Source organism: Lissotriton helveticus, chromosome 8 (genome assembly GCF_964261635.1).
Source record: "Lissotriton helveticus chromosome 8, aLisHel1.1, whole genome shotgun sequence".
In the NCBI taxonomy this organism is placed as follows: Eukaryota; Metazoa; Chordata; class Amphibia; order Caudata; family Salamandridae; genus Lissotriton; species Lissotriton helveticus.
This window is the reverse complement of record NC_136069.1, coordinates 958164047-958186913: the sequence shown is the minus strand read 5'-3', so window position 1 is coordinate 958186913 and position 22867 is coordinate 958164047. Positions and strand designations below refer to the sequence as shown.

Here is a 22867-nt window from a genome sequence, read left to right as displayed (position 1 = left end):
GAATAGTGGGGGGGGGGAATATATTTAAAATGGTTGACATGTTTCTGCCATAGCGCCTGGTTTAGGACTTACAGGCATTCATCAGGACCGTTAAGTGAATAACGTGAGAGGAATATAAAAATAGTGCTCAAAGGTGACAAATAAAGGTTGTTGACCTGTTATTCTTGTTATGGAGGTCTCAGTGTACCTGCGAAAAATAAACACAATGGTTTTGCAACACACACAAGGGAGAGGGGTACATGGGGACACACACCTAGCAGAAATCTGCTAAATCGATCTATCCTTTGATAGAGTCTAAAACAACTAAAAAATGGCAATGTCAACTCTCTCTTGGGGCTCTCCATACCCATGCAGAGGACTATAGCATGCTTGCATTTGTTGATGCGTGCAAATCTTAAAATGTATTTTAGGGTGCAGAATTGGTATATCATGTTATCTGCTGGTTGTGAAAAGGTTTGATTCATTGTGGGTTCCCACAATGAATCGAACCTACACTCTAGGTGCACCTACTACTCATAATCCAGTTCCAAGGTGCACCATACTAAGAGTTACCGGACCCTAAAGCCAGACTAATAAAAGATTACCTGTTTTTTTCTGCCCCTTTTAAATACAATTTTAGAATCCCCTTTCACTGGCTCACTACTGCATCAACCTTGGGTAAGAACCTACTGGTGGAGGCTGCATAACTTGATCGACCTGATGATTATGCACACACGTGATCCAAAAGCGGAGAATCAAGATATACCGCTTTGAACGTCAACATACCCATCACGTGCATGAGGGTCATTTTAGATCGGGACACCCTACCTCCTGTATTTTACCTGCATACCTAAGGTTGTACAGGACAAGTGATCCATTCCCATTCTTTGATTAAGATAATGCGTACATGCTCATGGGCACGCCGCATCATGTTGTTTTTTGTTTTATTATTGATGCGCTACAGAACTCATAAAGAGCGTTTTGCTGATGTTGCACAGCATCAGCAAAGCCAATAGGTCACAAAGGCGAGATCTATTGGCTTTCCCATGCTCGTTTCTTGAGCCACCCAGACGAGGCGCAAATCAGATTGAGCACATGGAATGTATATTTTTTAATTGTAGAAGTCTATGTGGAGAAAATCTAAGGTTTTTGAAGAAATTACTATTGTTTAGGCATTGTCAAGGAATGGAAAAGCAAGAAGTTTTGGAAAATCTGCTGGAATTGGAGCCTGACATGGCAAGGGGATCCAATGCAGACGACAAGTTTTAAAAAAACAAGATCTGCACTACCTGCCATTCGTGACCACCATTTTCGAAAGGTACCATTTTGGTGAAAGGGCGCAACAAGAAGGCAAATCAATGGAAGACTACATTACAGTTCTCAGGTAGGTGGCATCTTGCAAATTTGTTGCACTGACATAGGAACATATCTTCTACACTGTAATTGTAAGAAAGTGCAGGAATCACTACGGTTCATTGATGTGCCTACCTGTCGCAAATCATTTTGGTTGCAAAAAGAGTAAAGCACATTGTTGAGTTTGCAGGAAGATATAAGCAAGATCAGTATTAAGTAAGAGGTGTGAGTGTTACTGCAAAGAAGAATGAAAGTGGACAAAAAAGGGAAGTGAAGTTTAAAGGGCTGCGTTTTAGATTTGGGCATACGACTAACAGCAATAAGTGCCCATTCTCTAAAGCCATCTTAAAGAGGTGAAGGGGGAAATGTAATCTTTTTTTAATTACTGCAGAAGTGATGTGCAGGAAAAGAGAATTAATTAAGTGAAGGAAGTGTGTGAGGAAATTCTAAAGCTAAGAAGAACAATACCAACTTGAGTGAATCGAAGGGAAGAGAATTAAAATGATATACGTTTCTTTCTCACATTAGGTAACAATGTGGGAATCCATACGATGAGATTTATAAAAAAAGCATAAATCTGTGCAGATTGAACGTCAAACAAGGTGGTAAAGGAGACAGCCTATCAAAATGAATGGGTACTGCTTAGCAAACCTTGAGTTTAAGGAATAGACTGCTTTAGGGAAACATTAAGTATCATTAGCATAGACTGGCCTCGCTAAAAGGACTTGGGAGGGTGGAAGGTGTGGGGGAGGGAGGTTTCTGGACTCCAGCACCCCTCACAAGTTCAGGTCTACCATGTGAATGAAATGTGTATGGAGCTTAGAAAGTATCTCCAAAGGTGCCTAAAGACGTATGTACACTAAATAAAATTGAAGGAAGGTGGCAACCCTTAATCTCTAGGGTGAGGAGACTACCACTGGAAGGGCCAAAAGTCATCAAATTGGAGCTAGAAAGAGTTTGTGAAGCAGGTGTTTTTGTGCCAGTTGAGTTCACTGAATGGTTGGCCCCTGTGGTAGTAGCCAAAAGAGTGAGTGGGAAGATTTGTTTATGTGCGGACTTAAAGGCAATGAAAAACAAGCATTTGCAATGCAATAGGTCTCGCATTAGGAAAGTTTGAGTTATTTGCCCTGTACATGACAAATTTGTTATTTATGTGTTATTTTTGAAAATTGTGAAATTAATAGCTTTGTCATCCACAATGGTAATATTTTTTTTTGACAATGTGACACCTATATCATTTTTTATGCAACATGTTTTGTATTTACTTGACTAGAAGTATTGATTTTACATTTTTTTTAAAATAATTAATACTTAAATAAGTTATTGTAATTTATAATGGCAATAGCTTAAACTTTTGTAAATTACTTTTGTGAAGATTATGTTCAATGTATTTTATCGTGACTAAAATATAAGAACAGAAGTGAAATATCAACTTTTTTTGTGACATTTGTAATAAAGCTTGAAACATTGAGAGAACATATTTGAACCAGTTGTTGTTGAATGTTTGCACAGATTGGTACTGTGGTGGTGCTGAGTGATGTTGTGGTGCCCCTGAGTGATGCTGTTGTTGTGCGATAGATAGATAGAGTGAGTGCGATAGATGGATGGAGTGAGGGCGATAGATGAAGTGAGGGCGATAGATAGATAGAGTGAGGGCGATAGGTAGATAGAGTGAGGGCGATAGGTAGATAGAGTGAGGGCAATAGGTAGATAGAGTGAGGGTAATAGGTAGATAGAGTGAGGGTGATAGGTAGATAGAGTGTGGGCGATAGGTAGATAGAGTGTGGGCGATAGGTAGATAGAGTGTGGGCGATAGGTAGATAGAGTGTGGGCGATAGGTAGATAGAGTGAGGGCGATAGGTAGATAGAGTGAGGGCGATAGGTAGATAGAGTGAGGGCGATAGGTAGATAGAGTGAGGGCGATAGAGTGAGGGCGACAGATAGAGTGAGGGCGACAGATAGAGTGAGGGTGACAGATAGAGTGAGGGCGACAGATAGAGTGAGGGCGACAGATAGAGTGAGGGTGACAGATAGATGGAGTGAGTGCGATAGATGGATGGAGTGAGGGCGATAGATGAAGTGAGGGCGATAGATAGATGGAGTGAGGGCGATAGATAGATGGAGTGAGGGCGATAGATAGATGGAGTGAGGGCAATAGGTAGATAGAGTGAGGGTAATAGGTAGATAGAGTGAGGGTGATAGGTAGATAGAGTGAGGGTGATAGGTAGATAGAGTGAGGGCGATAGGTAGATAGAGTGAGGGCGATAGGTAGATAGAGTGTGGGCGATAGGTAGATAGAGTGAGGGCGATAGGTAGATAGAGTGAGGGCGACAGATAGAGTGAGGGCGACAGATAGAGTGAGGGCGACAGATAGAGTGAGGGCGACAGATAGAGTGAGGGCGACAGATAGAGTGAGGGCGACAGATAGAGTGAGGGCGACAGATAGAGTGAGGGCGACAGATAGAGTGAGGGCGACAGATAGAGTGAGGGTGATAGATAGAGTGAGGGCGATCGAGTGAGGGTGATCGAGTGAGGGCGATAGATAGAGAGAGGGCGATAGATATATGTGTGTGCTTGTGTGTGTGTGGTTGTATGTGTGTTGTTGTATGTGTGTGCATGGTTGTATGTATGTGAGTGTGCGGTTACAGAAGGATGTATGTGGAAGAGAGCAGCAGATCAGCATTTTATAAGAGAACAGGGAGTTAAAGAAGCATGCATGTTGAAGAGATCAGCAGTTCAGCACAGGAGAAGAGAACAGGGAGTTAGAGAAGTAGGCGGTGGAAAGGAACAGCAGATCAGCACGGGAGAAGAGATCAGTGTTTTGGAGAAGGGAGCGGGGTGGAAGAGAGCAGCAGATCAGGATGGGAGCACAGAACAGAGTTAAAGAAGGAGGCAGGGTGTTTGAGAGCAGCAGATCAGCTTAGGTGAAGAGAACATGGAGTTAAATAAGGAAGCGGGTGGAAGAGAGCAGCAGATCAGAACAGGAGAATAAGACATGGAGTTAAAGAAGGAGGCTGGTTTTAGAGAACAGCATATCAGCACAGGAGAAGTGAGCATGGAGTTAAAGAAGGAGGCGGTGTGGAAGAGAGCAGCAGATCAGCACAGGAGAAGAGAACATGGAGTTAAAGAAGGAGGCGGGGTGGAAGAGAGCAGCAGCTTGTTGTCCCTCGCTTCAGGCTTACCAGATGGGGAGCCAGGGCCTTTTCCGTCGTTGCTCCTCAGCTCTGGAACACCGTGCCAATGGAGATTAAAACTCTACCCTCTCTAGACTTGTTTAAAAAGGCCTTAAAAACGTGGTGCTTTTCAAGAGCCTATTCAGGATGAACTGCTTGGTCTGCGTCATGAGCTGGTTTTTTTAATTAGGCGCCTTGACGCCCACTGGGCTAAGTTTGCGCACGATAAGACTCCTATCATTTCATTTCATCAGCACAGGAGAAGAGAACATGGAGTTAAATAAGGAAGTGGAGCAGATCAGCACATGAGAAGAGAACAGGGAGTTAAGTAAGGAAGCGGGTGGAAGAGAACATATTAGCACAGGAGAAGAGAACAGTGAGTTGGAGAAGGGGCGGGATGAAAGAACAGCAGATCAGCACAGGAGAAGAGAAAAGGGAGTTAGAGAAGAAGGTGGGTGAAAGAGAACAGCAGATCAGCACAGGATAAGAGAACAGGTAGTTAGAGAAGTAGGTTAGATGGAAGATAGCTTAAAGATTATCACAGGAGAAGAGAACAGGGAGTTAAAGAAGGAGGTGGGGTGGACGAGAGCAGCAGATCAGCACAGGAGAAGAGAACAGGTAGTTAAAGAAGGAGGCGGGTGGAAGAGAACAGCAGATCGGCACAGGAGAATAGAAGAGAACAGGGAGTTAGAGAAGGAGGTGATGTGGAAGAGAGCATCAGATCAGCACAGCAAAAGAGAACAGGGAGTTAAAGAAGGATGCGATGTGGAAGAGAGCAGCAGATCAGCATAAGAGAACAGGGAGTTAAAGAAGGAGGTGGGGTGGAAGAGAGCAGCAGGTCAGCAGAGGGCTAAAAGAAGAGAACAGGGAGTTAGAGAATGTGGTGGTGTAATAGAGCAGTAGATTAGTACGGGAGAATAGAAGAGAACAGGGAATTAGAGAAGGAGGTGGGTAGAAGAGAGCATCTGATCATCACAGCTAAAGAGAACAGGGAGTTAAAGAAGGAGGTGGGGTGGAAGAGAGCAGCAGATTAGCACAGGAGAAGAGAACAGTGAGTTAGAGGTGGATGCGATGTGTAAGAGAGCAGCAGATCAGCATAAGAGAACAGGGAGTTAAAGAAGGAGGTGGGGTGGAAAAGAGCAGCAGGTCAGCAGAGGGCTAAAAGAAGAGAACAGGGATTTACAGAAGGAGGTGGATGGAAGAGAGCATCAGATCAGCACAGCATAAGAGAACAGGGAGTTAGAGTAGGCGTTTGTTGGAAGAGAGGAACAGATCAGCACAGCAGAAGAGAACAGGGAGTTAAAGAAGGAGGTGGGATGGAAGAGAGTAGCAGATCAGCACAGGAGAAGAGAATAGAATAGGGAGTTAGAGAAGGAGGTGTGGTGAAAGTGAGCATCAGATCAGCAGAAGTTAACAGGGATTTAAAATGCAATATGTTTCTCATTTGGAAAGTTTGAGCCAATGCTATTGTAAATGACCAATTTCATTTTAATGTTTTGTTGTGGAAAATAGTGATAATAATTGCTTTGCCATTTACAACGCTAATAGTTATAACTTTTGCAAATGTGACACCTTTAGCATTTGTAATGCAATATGTGCTGTATTTATGTGACTTACATGTATTGATATTACAAACACTGGTTTGGATTTGGAGAGTGGAGTTGGAGTTGGAGGGTGGAGTTGGAGGGTGGAGTTGGAGGGTGTAGTTGGAGGGTGGAGTTGGCTTTTGATTTGGAGGGTGGAGTTGCTTTTGATTTGGAGGGTGGAGTTGGAGGGTGGAGTTAGAGATGGATGCGATGTGTAAGAGAGCAGCAGATCAGCATAGGAGAACAGGGAGTTAAAGAAGGAGGTGGGGTGGAAGAGAGCAGCAGGTCAGCAGAGGGCTAAAAGAAAAGAACAGGGAGTTCGAGAAGGAGGTGGGTGGAAGAGAGCAGCCGATCGGCACAGCATAAGAGAACAGGGATTTACAGAAGGAGGTGGGTGGAAGAGAGCATCAGATCAGCACAGCTTAAGAGAACAGGGAGTTAGAGAAGGAGGTGTGGTGAAAGTGAGCATCGGATCAGCAGAAGTTAACAGGGATTTAAAATGCAATGCAATATGTTTCTCATTTGGAAAGTTTGAGCTATTGCTATTGTAAAAGACCAATTATATTTTAATGTTTTGTTGTGGAATTTAGTGATAATAATTGTTTTGTCATTTACAACACTAATAGGTATAACTTTTGCAAATGTGACACCTTTAGCATTTGTAATGCAATATGTGTTGTATTTATGTGACTTACATGTATTGATATTACAAACACTGGTTTGGATTTGGAGGGTGGAGTTGGCTTTTGATTTGGAGGTTGGAGTTGGCTTTTGATTTTGAGGGTGGAGTTGGCTTTTGATTTGGAGGGTGGAGTTGGAGGGTGGAGTTGGAGGGTGGAGTTGGAGGGTAGAGTTGGATGGTGGATTTGGATTTGGATGTTGGATTTTGATTTGGAGGGTGGAGTTGGAGGATGGAGTTGCATTCTGAGTTTGAGGGTGGAGTTGGATGTGGAGGGTGGAATTGGAGGGTGGATTTGGAGGGTGGAGTTGGGGGGTGGAGTTGGGGGGTGGAGTTGGGGGGTGGAGTTGGGGGGTGGAGTTGGGGGGTGGAGTTGGAGGGTGGAGTTGGAGGGTGGAGTTGGAGGGTTGTTTTTGCAGGTGGAGTCGGAGGGTGGAGTTGGAGGGTGGAGTTGGAGGGTGGAGTTGGAGGGTGGAGGTGGAGGGTGGAGGGTGGAGGTGGAGGGTGGAGGTGGAGTTGGAGGGTGGAGGTGGAGTTGGAGAGTGGAGTTGGAGGGTTGAGTTAGAGGGTTGAGTTGGAGGGTTGAGTTGGAGGGTTGAGTTGGAGGGTGGATTTGGATTTGGAGGGTGGTTTTGGAGTTGGAGGGTGGATTTGGAGTTGAAGGGTGGAGTTGGAGGGTGGAGTTGGAGGGTTGTTTTTGCAGGTGGCCTTGGAGGGTGGAGTTGGAGGGTGGAGTTGGAGGGTGGAGTTGGAGGGTGGATTTGGAGGTTGGAGTTGGAGTGTGGAGTTGGAGGGTAGATTTGGCGGGTTGTTTTGGAGTTGGAGGGTTGTTTTGGAGGGTGGAGTTGCAGGCTAGTTTTGGAGTTGGAGACTGGATTTGGAGTTGGACGGTGGAGTTGGTGTTGGAGGTTCTCTTTGGATTTGGAGTGTGGAGTTGGAGGGTGGTTTTGGAGGGTGTAGTTGGGAGTGTTGATTTGGAGGTTGGATTTTGAGGGTTGAGTTGGAGGGTGGATTTGTAGCGTGGATTCGGAGGGTGGAGTTGGATTTGGAATGTGGAGTTGGAGTGTGTAGTGTGGATTTGGAGTTGGTGTGTTTTTGATTTGGATGGTGGATTTGGAGAGTGGAGTTGGAGGGTGGATTTGGAGTTTGAAGGTGGAGTTGTAGGGTGGTTTTTGAGGGCGGAGTTGCTGGGTGTAGTTGCTGGTTGGAGTTGCTGTGCTGCTATTTTTGTTTTTTAGTGTGAGACATGCAGCCGTGTTTGTTGGGCAGTTGCTTGAGGCATGATTTGAGGGTGTGTGTTTTTGAGAGTGTGTGTTATTGGTAGTGTGTGTGTGATGGTGAGATGTAGTGTGAGAGGGTGTGTGAGTGTTGGTGTGTGAGTTTGTGGGTGTTATGATGTGAATGTGAGAGTGTGAGTGCGATTGTGTTTGAAAAGGATGATTGATTGTGATATGATGTGTGATGCTAATAGCGTTTGTGAAAGTGTTCGTGCCTGTGTTTTTTGTGAATGTTATTGAGGGTGTGTTAGGGTCTTTGAGTGTAATTGTGTGGGAGGGTGAGTGTGTGTGAGGTGGTGTGAGTGTGTGGTTGTGTGTATTCTGATGGTGTGTGTTGTTGCGATGGTGAAGGTGTGTGCGTGTGCCTTTGTATGATGTCTAGGGTGTTATGGTGACGGCGTGTGAGGTGGTATGAGGCTGAGTATGTGTGAGTGTCAGTGTTGGTGCGCCTGCGTGATGGTATGTGTGAGTGTGAGATGGTGTGTGAGATGTAAAGTGTGTGTGATGTTAACATTCTTTGTGAGTGTGAGGTGTCTGTGAGCTTTGGTGATTGTGTGATGTTGATGGAGTGTGTGAAGCTGAGGATTATTTGAGTGCATTGTTGTTTGTGGGCTTGTAAGAGGCTGAGTGTGTGACGTTGTGTGATGTTGAGGATGTGAGGGGGTGTGAGTGTGATGGTGTTGTAAGTGTGTGTGTGTGTGTGTGCGTGTGCGTGTGCGTGCGTGTGTGTATGTTAATACATTTTTGTTGTGTGTTTTGAGTACGGACAGTGTGCTAGTATGTTAGAGTCATTTTTCCCTTTCGTTGACAAGTGGTTTTTTTTTCAAAATGGCGGACGCGATCCTGTCCCCTAAAGCTACCTACGTTTGTTAGGTTAGCGGTCTAGTTTTTTTTGTTTTTCAGCTTTTTTTTTGATTGACGTTTATTTCCTCTAATCGCATTGCTACGTTCTGTTACGTAATGTTGCAATTGCTGTTCGTCATTTGGGAAATTCCCAGATCCTCATGACCGGTGTTTGTGGAAGGCGTGTCGTGTTTCCTGTGTTGTTGCTGCGTTGGTTGACAGGTAAGTTGTACATTTTTTATGATTTTTTTGTTTTAGGTTATGTAGTCTTTCTCCTGTAGATATATTTTGTACATTTGTTTATTATTTGTAATTTTTTTACGTTTGCTTATACCTATTGTACTCGGCGTGCGTATGTACTTAATGTATACCTGTCTAATGTTTATAATATAATATTTAATATCTATTTGTGATGTATTTTTATTAATATAGTCTAATGTTTTTATTATATTTGATGTACTCTTCCCACATGTTGTTATACTGTGTTTTTTGACAATGTTTTGGTTTGATGGTACTGTTTTCTATTATTCACTGTGTATTTCTGTTGCTTTAATCTTTTTTCTCCTGTTTCATCTTCTTGTTTCGCGAACGTAATTTTTTTATTTTTTTTTTAAAACATACATGTTTTGATGCGTATGAGCTAAAACTCCATATTTGTCTCTTGTGAATTTTTTGTTTTTGGAGTCCTGGCAATTGTCGCTTATTTTGCGTTGTGTTTGAGCTAAATACACATTTGTAGGTCTTGAATAATTTCAGTTAGGCTGTGAAGTCTCTTGCCCTTTTGATTACGCACTTGTTTAGACTTTCTTTGTTTTGGGGTTAATTTCCGCTATTGTTTTAAGCGTATTTGTTTGGTGAAATATTGGATGTACTATATCGCCTAATTATATTGGTTTTATTTTTCAACTGCTCCATGTTGTGATTCCGTGTTTCTTACATGGCTAGGCTTTCCTGTAAAATTTTCTATTAATCTGTGTCTTTGTATTGTTTTTCTTTTGGTTTGGAGTTTTTGACTTGTTCCAAATGTTTTATTTTAGATATCCTCTCAGCATCATAATTTAGTAATCGGTTTACTGTTTGTGCGATGATTTTTTTTTCTTTTTGGAAGACATACATGTGTGTAATTGGATGATTTTTATTCGTACTCCGGACTTTTAACTGTTTTTTACAGCTTGTGTGTGTCCGCGTGTGTGTGTGTATATTTTGTATAGTATTATTTTATTTTTTAATTTTATCTTCGTGTGTTTTGTGTATGTGTGTGTGTTTTTTTGCAAGGTGATCATAAATTCGTTTTGTGTGTGTGTGTAGTATATGTGTTTTTTTTTAAGTATGTGAAAATGGCGCCTCTGTGAATGTCCCCTAACGGTAATCACGTTTTTTAATGTAGCGGTCTATTCTTTTTTTGTATATTATGTATTTTGTTTTGATTGACGTATTTCCCCGCCAATGCGATTGCTACGTTGTGTGACGTAGCGTCGTAATCGTTGCGCGTCAATCCGGAACTTTTCAGATTGTCGATCGCGTTGTTTTCGGAAGGCATACAGTGTTTGCTGTCTGTTTCCTGCGCCATGTGACAGGTAAGGATTGTTTATCCCCCTTAATTCTTTTTTGTTTACTTACGTATTTGTGTACTACTTGTATTTGTTTTGGTAGTTTGGTGTTTTGTATGCTCAAAAAGTTTTCATTAGTAATAGTTTTTTGAATCCGCCTCTGTATGTACGCAATGTATTATTTACTAAGTTTATAATATTTGTTATTTATTTATTGTCAAATATGTTTGAGAATGTTTTAAAATGTCTTTTTTGTTATCTGTAATATTTAGAAGTGTCGCATAATTTCTTTGATTATATGTATATGTTGAAATTTTTGGCCCGCTTTTTCATTTATTATTTAAATGCAATGTGTCATTGTATGTGCTGTATTAAATTCGCTAGGATTGTGTTGTTGTAAATTGCTATTTCCATGTTTCAAAGCTGTTCTGCCTATGTTTGTAGTGCATATAATGGTAAAGAAAAGTGTTTATTTTGTGGTTATTATAAGAGACATCTTTTTAGGCGTATGACAAACATTGATATGCTGGACCCCACACTTTAGCTCTCTGCTTTTTTTTAATTACTTTTGTTTGAGCGATTTTTCAGTGGCTGTGTGTGTGCGTAATTGGCTGTGTGTGTGTGAGTTGGTGTGTGTGTGTGTGAGTTAGTTGATGATTGTGTGTGTGTGAGAGATAGAGAGATTTGTGGTTGACAGATCTATAGAGAGAGAGATGTGTTGAGCTCTTTTTCTTTGCGAGAGATAGAGCTGTTGAGCTAAAGATAATTTTGGAAGATACCTAGGTGTTGCGTTTGAGATACATATGTGAGATAGAGAGGTGTAGAGTTAGAGAGATGTAGAAAGATAGATAGGTGGTGAGGGATAAAGATGTATATAGAGATAGAGGTGGTGAATGATTGAGATTGAGAGACAATTTGTGTGGTATATGACTATAGAGTGTGTGAGAAGTTGGCCTGGTATCGGATGTCCACAGTTCTGTGGGCACCTTGTATCAGTCCAAACAATCCCTTATGGTGGTGGTTGTAAGTCAACCTTATAGACAAGCTATCCTAGGGGTAGCATGGACTAAGCAGTCTTAAAGGCTTAACTCAAGAGGGCATGTGAAGCCAGCTGTTTTACCATATGCAATCCTGTAATATCAAATGAAAGGACACCACACAAGTTATATATTATAAAAATATATGTATTTATTCTCAGAATAATCCCCACTACTCTTTATGAGCAATGAAGCACAAGCGTTTAAACAAAAGCACAATATAACATATAGAAGTTGCACGTTTATGGATGAGGCCGGTGGTCACTCAAACCATATATCAAAAAAGTGGTATAACAATCACTATTCGATCAGTGGTAAGGCCTAGGGCCTTGGGAATCGCTTGGACTACACTGGACTAACAGTAGTTAGGACGGTAGCAGCCCGCGGGATTCGGGTGCAGTGCCTAAAGCACACGCATGCACCAATGCAAAGTCAATGGTGGGTAAATGTTATCGAGTTACAGTTTTAAGAGTCTTCCGACTGGACTAGAAGGAATAAACTTTAGACTTAGACACTAGAGGTGTAAACCACTACAGGAGCACCGGCGTTCAAGAGTTACCTCACCCACAGGAAGCGGGTGCACAGGTGCAAAGATGTGTCGAGTTTCGTCACGCAGTTCTATGGTGCCTGACGATGAAGATGCTGCAGGCGTCCAGAAGAGAAGTGTCTGGTGTGATCCAAGGGTGGATCGAAGATGTAGAGTACCTGAAAGCAGAGGGGACAGAGTCTGGGTCACTAGCCAGTGACCAGGAAGGAACCAGGCGATGTCGGGCGCAATCAGGTTGATGTTGTGAAGCTTGTCTCCGCTGCCACGTGGACTCTGGGGCACCGAGGATGTCCTGGAGTGGATCACGAGCTGTCCCACGAAGGCTCTCGCTGTCGGCTTCCGGATCGGAGTCAACAAACCTTGGCAAAGGCAACTCACGCAGGATTCGAAGATCGCTTAATACTCGGACCAGCAAGGTCAGAGCGGGTGCTCCTTTTCAGGGGAGCGAGGGCCAGTCTGGAGCAACCAGACTAGCTGTGTAAATTCTTAGGTTCGTCGGTTCTGGGGCCACTAGCCAACGGGCAAGCGACCGGACCAACGCGTCGAGCAGGAAAATGCAAAAGGGCCCCACGCAGCACTCTGTGAGTGTGGCGGGGTGAGCTTCGGTGCAAAAGCTGCTCGGGCTGGAGCTTCTCAAACTCCAATGCACAGCTTCGAGGGAGCCTCGGGTGCTGCACTGTCAGCGCTTCGTGGTTTTTCCAAGATGGCTGCTCCCAGGCTTCAGGTCACCTCCACGGGTCTTAGCTCTGCATAGACTGTGGATCGGGCTGTTAGAAGGGAGGCACGCTGGGTCTTGTCGATCTCTGTCGCTCGAGTTCCGGCGGGAACTGCAACAAAGCAAACGTTGAGGTGCTGGATGGTGCCTTTTTGCACAGGGTGGTCACTCCTTGACCACAAGGGAGATTCTTCAGTCTTCCACGTCGAGTGGGATGTCGAAGGGTCCAGAGTTTCGTTTCATAAGTTTCAGTCAGGATAATATGATGTGCATCTGCACAGCTCCTACCTTTATTCCAAATCAAGGGGCTGGATTACCTGCTAGGTCCCTCCTATGGGTGGGACCCAGGAAGGGGGGTGGTTACACCCCTTTTCCTTTGTCCAGTTTCACGCCAGGACTGGGGCAGGATGGCCCCAGAACCGGTTTGACTGGAATCTGCCCAGGGACACCTTGTGCGCCCCAGGCAGTGTCTAGTTTCTTTCAACCCTCCCTGCTACAATCCACTATCTCCTGTCTGGGGTGGTGTGACACCTCCGTGTGACAGGAAACCCTTTGTCCAGGCGTCCTCTGCCAAGTTTCGGTCAGCAGCAGGAGGCCAGACTCGTGTCTGTGGCAGCAGCGTCCATTTTGTGATGCTGGGGCTCTGGTTAGAATTAACCGCGTTTTCAGTAAAGTAACATGTTTTCTCCCTCTAGAAGGGTGGAATGCTACCCCCGTCGCCAGAACTGGCTAGGGGGTAGTATTCCAAAGTGTATGACACCAAACACGACATGGTTTGATAAAGCCAAACCAAAGTTAGCATTAACCGCGAGGATTATAATGCACTTAAGAGGATATGGTATGGCAGTATCACTAGAACAGCTATAAGGAAATGGTTCCGAAAGCTGCAGACAGGCTCAGCTCATGCTAGAGCACCCTCTCAGATAAAACCAAGCACTCTGCCTCCAGGATTGTTAAGGCCTGCCATAGGAGTGACTTATAGGTATATATGTGTCCAGGTATAGCTTTAGATATAGGTATACTATACCCAAGCAAGGGGTGATTACACCACCTTGCCCCAGCTGAGGGATCAGCCAGTTGTGTCGATTTAAGGACCAGCCATGGGTGGCAAAAGATATGCTCCAGCCCCTGGTAGGCCTTGGATGCCCCTATGCCCTGGGCACCTATAGTGCACTGTATAGGGGCTGACAAGGAGTCCAGTACCAAATTGGTGATGTACCTAAAGTACATGTCTGTGAATTTAGAGAGAGAACAGCAGGCTGTGGGTCTGATTAGCAGGCCAACAGCCACATTAAGTCGAAAACCAGTGAAGCAAAAAGCAAAAATTGGGGTGACCATAGGATAGCAGACCCTACTCTCCTACACACACCATTAAGAGCCTACATCAATGCTGCAGCAAGGCTCATAACTGGATCAAAAAAACGCTCACACATCTTAAAATCTCTGACTTGGCTACCGCTCAAAGCCAGAATACACCTGAAAATCGCATGCATTACCCACAAAGCCTTACATCACACCACGCCCAGCTACATTGCTCAGAAATTGACAATCTGAGGAGGCTCGATATCCACAAGAAGCACAGAAACTCACCTTTTGAAACCACAAAGATTCCACAAGAGAAAAAACTTACAACCGTTCCTTCTCAGGGATGGCCCCCAGGATCTGGAATGCCCTCTCGCCAGAAACGAGACTCATCTCATCCACTGCCTCCTTCAAAAAAGAAGTCAAATCTATGCTCATGGCTAAATTCACTTGAACATTAACTACACATTTACTGTTTGCCTGTTTGTTTCCCCCTTGTATTTCAGTGCCGCAGTCGACCACACAATCATACTCGACTACCTGACATTGTGCGCTCCATGCACAAATAGCTTTATTAAGTTTCTTTATTGTGTTTGCCTCTCATATGTATTATGATTTCTTTATTGCGTTCTCCTCTCATATGTAAAGCACTCTGATATCTGCAAGGATCTTGTTCGCGCTATACAAAACTCTGAATATAAAATAAATAAATAAATAAATTATAACTTACAAATGAGTTTGTCTTTATTAGAGTCAGTTATTAGTTATATGTGATGCTTCTTCTATGGTCATATATTGTTAGAGATTCCAATATTATTTTGCCAAACCCCAATTGACTTTTAAAGATTTCATCACCAACAAAGGATAAACAAAGATGAACCGATTGGTAAGTTTGGTTTAAATTCACCCAGCGTGAAAGGGACTGTAGGGTATTGAAATTTGGTCCAGATGTTAAATTGTAAGTTCCTGAAACACTGGATCAGTTGTTAAGCTTTGGGAGTGCAGTATCATTTTGGTATCCTGAAAAGTTGGTGATGGCCCATGGGGCACATCTTTTTATTTTACCACAACCCAAATACAGCCTGAGTATTCTTGGCGCCATGAAAAAGAAGGAACCAAGGGCTAGATGTAGGTAATTCGTATTTATCGATTCATAAATACCGAATTTTACCGATTCGGTATTTATGAATCGGTAAATATGAAGGGGGGAGATGTAGGTATTTTCAGAATCTGAAATACCGATTTGTAAAGATTCGGTATTTACCGATTCGGTAAATACCGAATCAGTATTTCCTATAGATTCCTATGGGCTGTGAAGCCCATAGGAATCAATGGGAAATACCGATTTGGTAATTACCGATTTGGTAATTACCGATTCGGAAAATACCGAATCCTGCCAGGGTGCAGGGGGTGTCACTTTGACACCCTCTAGCACCCCAAAAATAGGCATGTGCGCCATGTGGCACACAGACATGCCCCAAGGGCATGTCTGTCTGTCACATGGCATAGGTGTGCATGCACACATGTGCATGCACACCTGGATTCGGTATTTTACCAACCAATCGAATTGGGTGGTAAAATACCGAATCTGAAAGGCCTTTGGGACTCAGAAGAGTCCCACCTACATTTGGATTTACCGAATCGGTAAAATTACCGATTCGGTATTTTACAGTATCGGTAAATTTACAGAATCGGTAAATTTACCGATTCTGTAAAATAAAGGCCCCTACATGCCAATTTCTAAATACCGGTTGGTAACGGCCGAAATCGGCCGTTACCGACAGATATTTCGGCTCCTACATCTGGCCCCAAGTCTACAGCTATAACACAGACTTTGTTTTTTGGTGCCCATATGTTTTGCCTTATGGCCGAGTTTGCTTCTACACCATTTTATTAATTGGTGGGAGAAGTTATCCCTGAAAGGAAGACGGATGTATTTAGAAGTGATTTCAGTAATATGTGACAGTCACTGTTGTTAACTGTCAGGTTTGCTCCTCTCCCTTTTAGACCCCTGTAGAACTTGAGCCTGACTTTGGCTAAACAAACACTCAGTGAAAGTGTTCCAAGGCAGTGATGTTTGATTAAGTTAACTGTAAAGCTGTTTAAAACTGTGGTTATTCATTCCAGAATGCACGCCTCTTAAAATATATTTGATAACGGTCATGTTGGTTTTGTACAATAAATAATCAAAATCTTTAAAATTAAATTGCTGGTCAATAATTAATCAAGTACAACGCTACATAAGCATCACAATCAAATAAATTGATGAACTCAATGTTCTCCTTCAGCGAAGGTAAAGTGTAGTGGCCAGCACAGCATTCTGTTCACAATTTTAAACGACAGGTCCTTACCGGAGAGATCAACAACTGCATCGTGGCTTGACACTGCACCCTTTTCTAGTAACAGCTCCCTGAAGTACTCACTGCTGGCAGCTAGGACAGCCTTGTGTGCTTTGTACTCTTCTCCTTCGATCAGTAGTGTGACATCACAGAACTGGTTTGCGAGCCTCTGCTGATTGAGCTGATTTAAAATAGTTTCACTATGCTTTGAGGAAGTCTGCTTTACCGAGCCTTTACTGTCGACCTGGGTACAAAAAAAAAGAAAATCAGGTTTAACCCTTACATTTCATTAATTTATTCTGTGTTTTTCTCATTTGGCAATTAGGTTCGAATGGGCTGTAATTGAATGACAAGTTATACCAGTTTTGCCTACGTTAATGCACATCATATAACCAATGAGAGTCTCACATTATGTCATACACTTTATCTATTCCAAAACTAACAATACACCTAATAGATCACAGAAGAAGGACTCCTGACCAGTGGCGGTTTTACCATTTGGGCGGTGGGGCGTTGCCCCACTAATAATTATCGGGCAATTTATTCGAGCGGCGCGTTAATAAAAGTTTTATAAATTATCGCGCCGCTCGAATAAATTACCCGATAATTATTGCCCTGCGCCTGCGGCCGTGGTGTCAAGCTGAAGCTTCAATTGCGATTCTCCTATTAACATGACAAGAGAATCTGGATTTCATTAAAGACACAGAGGCTAACATTATGCATTAATCTTTTTAATGCAGCTCACAGCCGCTTACATCACAAAGGTTAAGAATAGAACTAAATGACATAGCAGTGTCCATAAAAGGCGTGTGCCAAGATAAATCAGCCTCTTTTAGAATGCTTTGAACGAAGAACAGATCTTGAAACTTGAAGGAAGTATACTTGAAACTTGTAAGATCCATGCGGGTCATCAATTCGAATTGTCTGAAGGAAAATAAGGCAAGTCAAGAAAGGCACAAGGAAACCTTCAGAAGCAAAGAAAAGCAAGGTTAGAGGTATGAAACATTCAAAACATTGTAAACCAAATTAATCCTCAATATCCCTCAAGGGAGGGACGGGAGGGATAATGTTAGCCTCCGTGTCTTTAATGAAATCCAGATTCTCTGGTCATGTTAATAGGAGAATCGCAATTTCATTACAAGACAGGAGGCTACATTATGCATGTTGGTAGCCCTGAATCACAACATCAGAAACATGTTCAATTGGTTTACAATAATGATGAGCGAAGGTAGAAGCATTAGACCAATCAGCAGCTTTAAGGATAGTATCCAACTTACCACCTGACCAGTATGATTTGCTGGCCATTGCACTTCTTAGTGAATGAGCTTGAAATTTTGAAAGGTCAATACCAGCGAAATTCATAGCCAATTTAACCCACCTTGCGATAGAGGAGGATGAGATGGGTTTAAAGGGTTTAACGTAGGAAACGAGGAGTTGATTTGCATCAGGGGGTCGAAGATTAGACATCCTGGAATCGTATTCCTTCATGCAATCAACCACACAGAGCTTTTTACAAAAATCAAAACGTGGATAGAAGATAGAGTCAGACATGGTCTTAGTTCTCCTAAAAATTTCAAATTTAACACCAAACATCTCATAACATCTATTGGAGATGTCCAAAGCTTTAACATCTGAAACTCTGCGACAGGAGATTAAACAAAGAAGAGAGGCAAGTTTAATTGAAAGACATTTTCTGTTAAGAAGGGAATTATCAGGCCAGGAGCAAAAAAGGTCAAGTAACAATTTAACATCCCAAACAGATTGATATTTAGGTCTGGGGGGTCTTTTAAGTCTGATACTTTTAAGGACCCTACAAACAATAGGGTTTTTACCTACCGTTTTACCGTTGACAATAGAGTGACCTGCGGAAATGGCAGACCTATAACAGTTAATGGATCTATAAGAGAGGCCACTGTCGAAAAGTTCCACGAGGAAATTGACTATATTAACGATAGGAGCTTCCACGGGATCCAAGTCCCTTTCCAAGCACCAACTAGACCATTTTTTCCAGATGTTATTATATCTGTAGTGTGTTCCAGGTGCCCAGGATTCTCCGAGGAGTGTAAGAGCAGATGACGAAAGTCCAGACAATTGGTTAGATTGCCTGACACTTTCCAAGCAAGAAGGTTCAGGCTCCCTGAAAGAACCAGGTGGTGATCTTCTCCGTTTGCGTTTAGGAGGAGACCTTGGGAGGCCGGGATTAGGAGAGGAATGTCGTAAGAGAGTTCCAAGGCTGTGGGGAACCAAGCTTGAGACGGCCAGAAAGGAGTTATCAGGACCAGGGAGCACTGTTCTTGTCTCACTTTCTGAAGGACCCTCTGAATCATGGCAAAGGGGGGAAAGGCGTAGGGTCTGAGAGGGGCCCAAGGTTGGAGAAAAGCATTGACAGCGAGAGCACCCGGGTCTGGCATCCAACTGAAATACTGTGGAAGTTGGGAGGACAAGCGACTCGCGAAAAGGTCCACATCGAAGGGGCCCCAAAGGTCGGATAGGGAATTGAAAATGGTTGGATTGAGTTTCCAATCGCTGAAGTCTACTAGGAACCTCGAGTTCCAGTCTGCGGAGAGGTTGGATTTTCCGGGGAGGTATTCGGCCCTCAGGGAGATCCTGTGTTCCAGACAGAACATCCAGAGTTTCTTGGCTAGGTCCGAAAGGTCGGCAGATCTCGTACCGCCAAGACGGTTGATATACGAGACTGCGGAGATGTTGTCCATCTTCAGGAGGACGGATCTGCCTTGGAGAGATTGTCTGAAGCTCATGAGAGCATAGAGCCCGGCTGTCATTTCTAGGAAATTTATGTGGTGGGAGGATTCCGAAGGGGTCCATATACCACCAGTGTCCTGGTCGAGAAGACGAGCACCCCAACCGTGAAGGCTGGCGTCTGACTCTAGAACGAAGTCTGGAGATGAACCAAATATAGCTCTTCCATTCCAGGCGTCCAAATTGTCCAGCCACCAGGAAAGTTCCAGTTTGGCTTCTTCGTCTAGAGAGACTTGGTCTCCATACCAAAGTCCGGATCTGAGAGCTTTGGCTTTTACTCTCTGAAGAGCACGGTAGTTGAGGGGGCCAGGGAAGATAGCTTGTATCGAGGAAGAGAGTAGACCAAGGAGTCTGGCTAGTTCTCTCAGGGATAAGGAGTGATGTTTGAGAACAAATCTGATTTCTTTCCGAATTTTGGCAATCTTCTTCTTGGGAAGTAAGAGAAGACAGGTCGAAGTATCCACGGTGAAGCCGAGGAACTCCAAAGATTTGGAGGGTAAAAGGGTTGATTTTTCCCTGTTTATAATGAACCCAAGACTTTCTATGAGGTTCATAGAGGTTTGCAAGTCTTCTAGAATTTGAGAGTGAGATTGGGACATTATTAGTATGTCGTCTAGATAAATGATGAGACGAATACCCCTGGCTCTTAGGATGGAGACTATCGTTCTCATGATTTTGGTGAAACACCAAGGGGCGGAAGAAAGACCGAAAGGGAGGGCCTGAAATTGAAAAAGGCGATTGTCCCAGATGAATTGGAGAAAGGACTGATGCTCTATTGCCATGGGAATGGTAAAATAGGCGTCTTTTAAGTCCAATTTGACTAGCCAATCTCCATGGAGAAGAAGGTCTCTGAGCAGATGGATGCCCTCCATCTTGAAATGACGGTAGACTAGGTACTTGTTTACCTCTCGAAGGTTTATTACTGGGCGCCAACCCTTGTCTTTCTTTTTGACTAGGAAAAGGGTACTCACGAAATTTTTTTGAGACCAAGGGACCTCTATTATTGCGCCCTTCTTTAACATAGAGGAAACCTCCTCTTTGACGATTTCTAGATGCTCCGGAGAAAGAGTCATAGGATTGGGAGTGGTAGATTGGAAAGGAATCTCTGTGAAGTCTATTTTGAAGCCCTGAACTGTTTCTAGAACCCATGGATCTTGGGTCAGGGATTCCCAAACATGAAGGAAATGTTTTAGTCTGCCGCCGACTTTTGGAGGGGAAGAAGAAAGGGGTGCACTTACTTGAGGTGGTGTTGTTGGGAGCACCACGAGCGGGAAAGCCTCTTCCGCGTGAGCCTCTTCCTCTTTGAGGGAAGTACTGTCTGGAGTTGGAGGGGTAGAAGCCTCTACCTCTACCGGAAGAACCTCTTCCTCTTCCGTAGGTGAAAGGCCGGAAATTACCACGGCCGGAAGAACGGCCTCTTCCACCGGCCTGGCCAAAAACACGCTTCATGTTGTTTTGGGCTTTATCTAGGGCTGTAAAGGTTGCCACGTACTTGCCAAGGGTTTTAATCATATCTTGTCCAAAGAGGAGGCCATTAGGTTTAGTTGTTGGCTCTTTCTCTGCAAGGTCCCCGAGTTTGGGGTTGATTCTGATGAGGACAGATTTTCTCCTTTCAATATTGAGGGAGGAGTTGGCATTGCCCAGTAGTACAATGGCTCTCTGGCTCCAACCTTTAATCAGGTTAATGTCTAGGGGTGTGTGGGAGATATGTGATTCCTCAGCGAGGTCTAGGATTCTGGTGAGGGGACCCAGAAGGTCAAGAAGGTAGTCTTGACATGTTTTAAGGGCTCTTTCTAGGCCTTTTCTTGGGTCCTTGCCTAGTTTGAATAGGAACTTGATTAAGTCGGGGTCTAGATTGGGAGTCTGGCAGACTTTCCCCTCAATGAATGGACGGGGGCACTCAGATCTCATGGTGTTGCGAGATTCTCTTTGAAGGGAGTTTCTCAGCCATTTAGTGACAAACTTAGCTACGTGGTCGTGGGGGTACCACCTTTTGCTGTTAGGGTGGGAGATGTTTTCTGGGGAGAACATTTCGGCACCGAGAGGATCAAGGATCGCGTCCTTTGACGAGGGGGAGGAGTTCGCCTCTGAGGGAGGGTTAAAATCCCATTCATCGGGATTTTGCTCGTCAAGGTCTAGGACGAATTCGTCCTCAGGATCCAGGAAGAATTCGTCTTCCTCTGAACTAGAGTTGGCGCTTGTTAAATTCATGCCGCTATGGGGAACGTTACCTTTTGGGGCGCTTGGGCCTCCCATGCTTTTTGAGGTGCTTGGACCTCCCATGCCTTTTGAGGTGCTTGGACCTCCCATGCCTTTTGAGGTGCTTGGACCTCCCATACCTTTAGAGGTGCTTGGACCTCCCATCTCGGATGAGGTAGCGCGACCTCCATCGGTATTCATACAGTGTTTAATTTTTTTGGTAGATTTGGAGTGATCAGCTTCCAGGTCTGAAGTGTCATCATCAGGTAAGAGGGACCTTTTATTGGACATAAGTTCACGGAATGTATTTAACATGCAGGTCCTCATCTCCTTTTGAAGGAAGGATTTGAAATTATCAGAGTTATGGTTGGGGGAGCTTGCCATAGCGTCATCTGATTCTAGATCGGACATGACAGGTAAGTAGGATTACAGGGTTTGGAATTAGCTCCCTTAATATATATTTTTTTTTTTTTTATGCTTAAATATCAAGGGCAGGAAGCTTAAGCTAAATTAAATAGTGGTAATTTGAAAGTAGTAATATAAATATTGTTTTTTTTTTTTTTTTAATGGGCCAGTAAAATGAGCCAGTAACTATTAATGCCGATTAAAAGGTAGGGAATTCAAGCCTTAGAAGGCAGCTGATGCGCTCGAATGGGCGTATTGAAGCGTAGAAATGCTACCGAAGGAATTGCAGTGGAGGAACAGCTGATCGTAGGGCAGTCGGTAAAATAACCGAAGCGCTCGAGCAGCTGATGCATAGCGACGGAGGAATGGCACTTAGGAGGCGTATCGCGTCGCGCCGCCGTTGCTAGGGTTCATTCCTTGGGCTCAGATCGTGTTTGTTCGCGTTTGAGGGGCGCGAGTGTATCAGCGCCGGTAAATAGATAAAAACTATTAAAGATTGCGTGTGTTCGCGTTTAAGGGGCGCGAGTGTATCAGCGCCGGTAATAAATAATCTTATGGATGACAAAGGAAAGGAGAGGGGTTTGCGCAGGAGAGGCGGGCAGGAAAAACGGACGATTTTGGGAGGACACGCGACAACCATAGATTGGAAGTCGAGAGGATGAAGGGGGGAGATCGTGGGGAGAGGCCGCGATCGAGGGGAAAGTTGGGAAGGAGTCACACAACAAAGCAGGTAAAAGCCGTGGAGATAGACATTTCAATTGCTAATAATGACGGTAAACAGTTCAATAATAAAGTTAGACATGTCAGAATAAAAGTACAGTCATAGCTGGCAAACTGGTATAAAGTTAGTAAGGATTGTAAGAGGTTACTTATCTGTTGTGAGCCGCATTTAAAAGAGGCTGATTTATCTTGGCACACGCCTTTTATGGACACTGCTATGTCATTTAGTTCTATTCTTAACCTTTGTGATGTAAGCGGCTGTGAGCTGCATTAAAAAGATTAATGCATAATGTTAGCCTCCTGTCTTGTAATGAAATCATGTAGTAATATGCACTGTCTGACACTGGGTGGCGCTGAAGTAGCCGGCACAGTGCGCACTGCACATGTGGTGTTTGCCCGACTG

The 22867-nt window shown here is 43.8% G+C and overlaps 1 protein-coding gene across 1 annotated transcript in view; it reads right to left on the bottom strand.

Annotated features, from left to right (window-relative positions):
- Nucleotides 1-22867, bottom strand: part of ZBTB11 (zinc finger and BTB domain containing 11) — a 1715870-nt gene that overhangs the window by 1060079 nt on the left and 632924 nt on the right. Inside the window, exon 3 of the mRNA XM_078657806.1 lies at nt 16393-16624. Within this exon, the coding sequence (XP_078513932.1) occupies nt 16393-16624 (232 nt within the window). The remainder of the gene's footprint in view (nt 1-16392; nt 16625-22867) is intronic.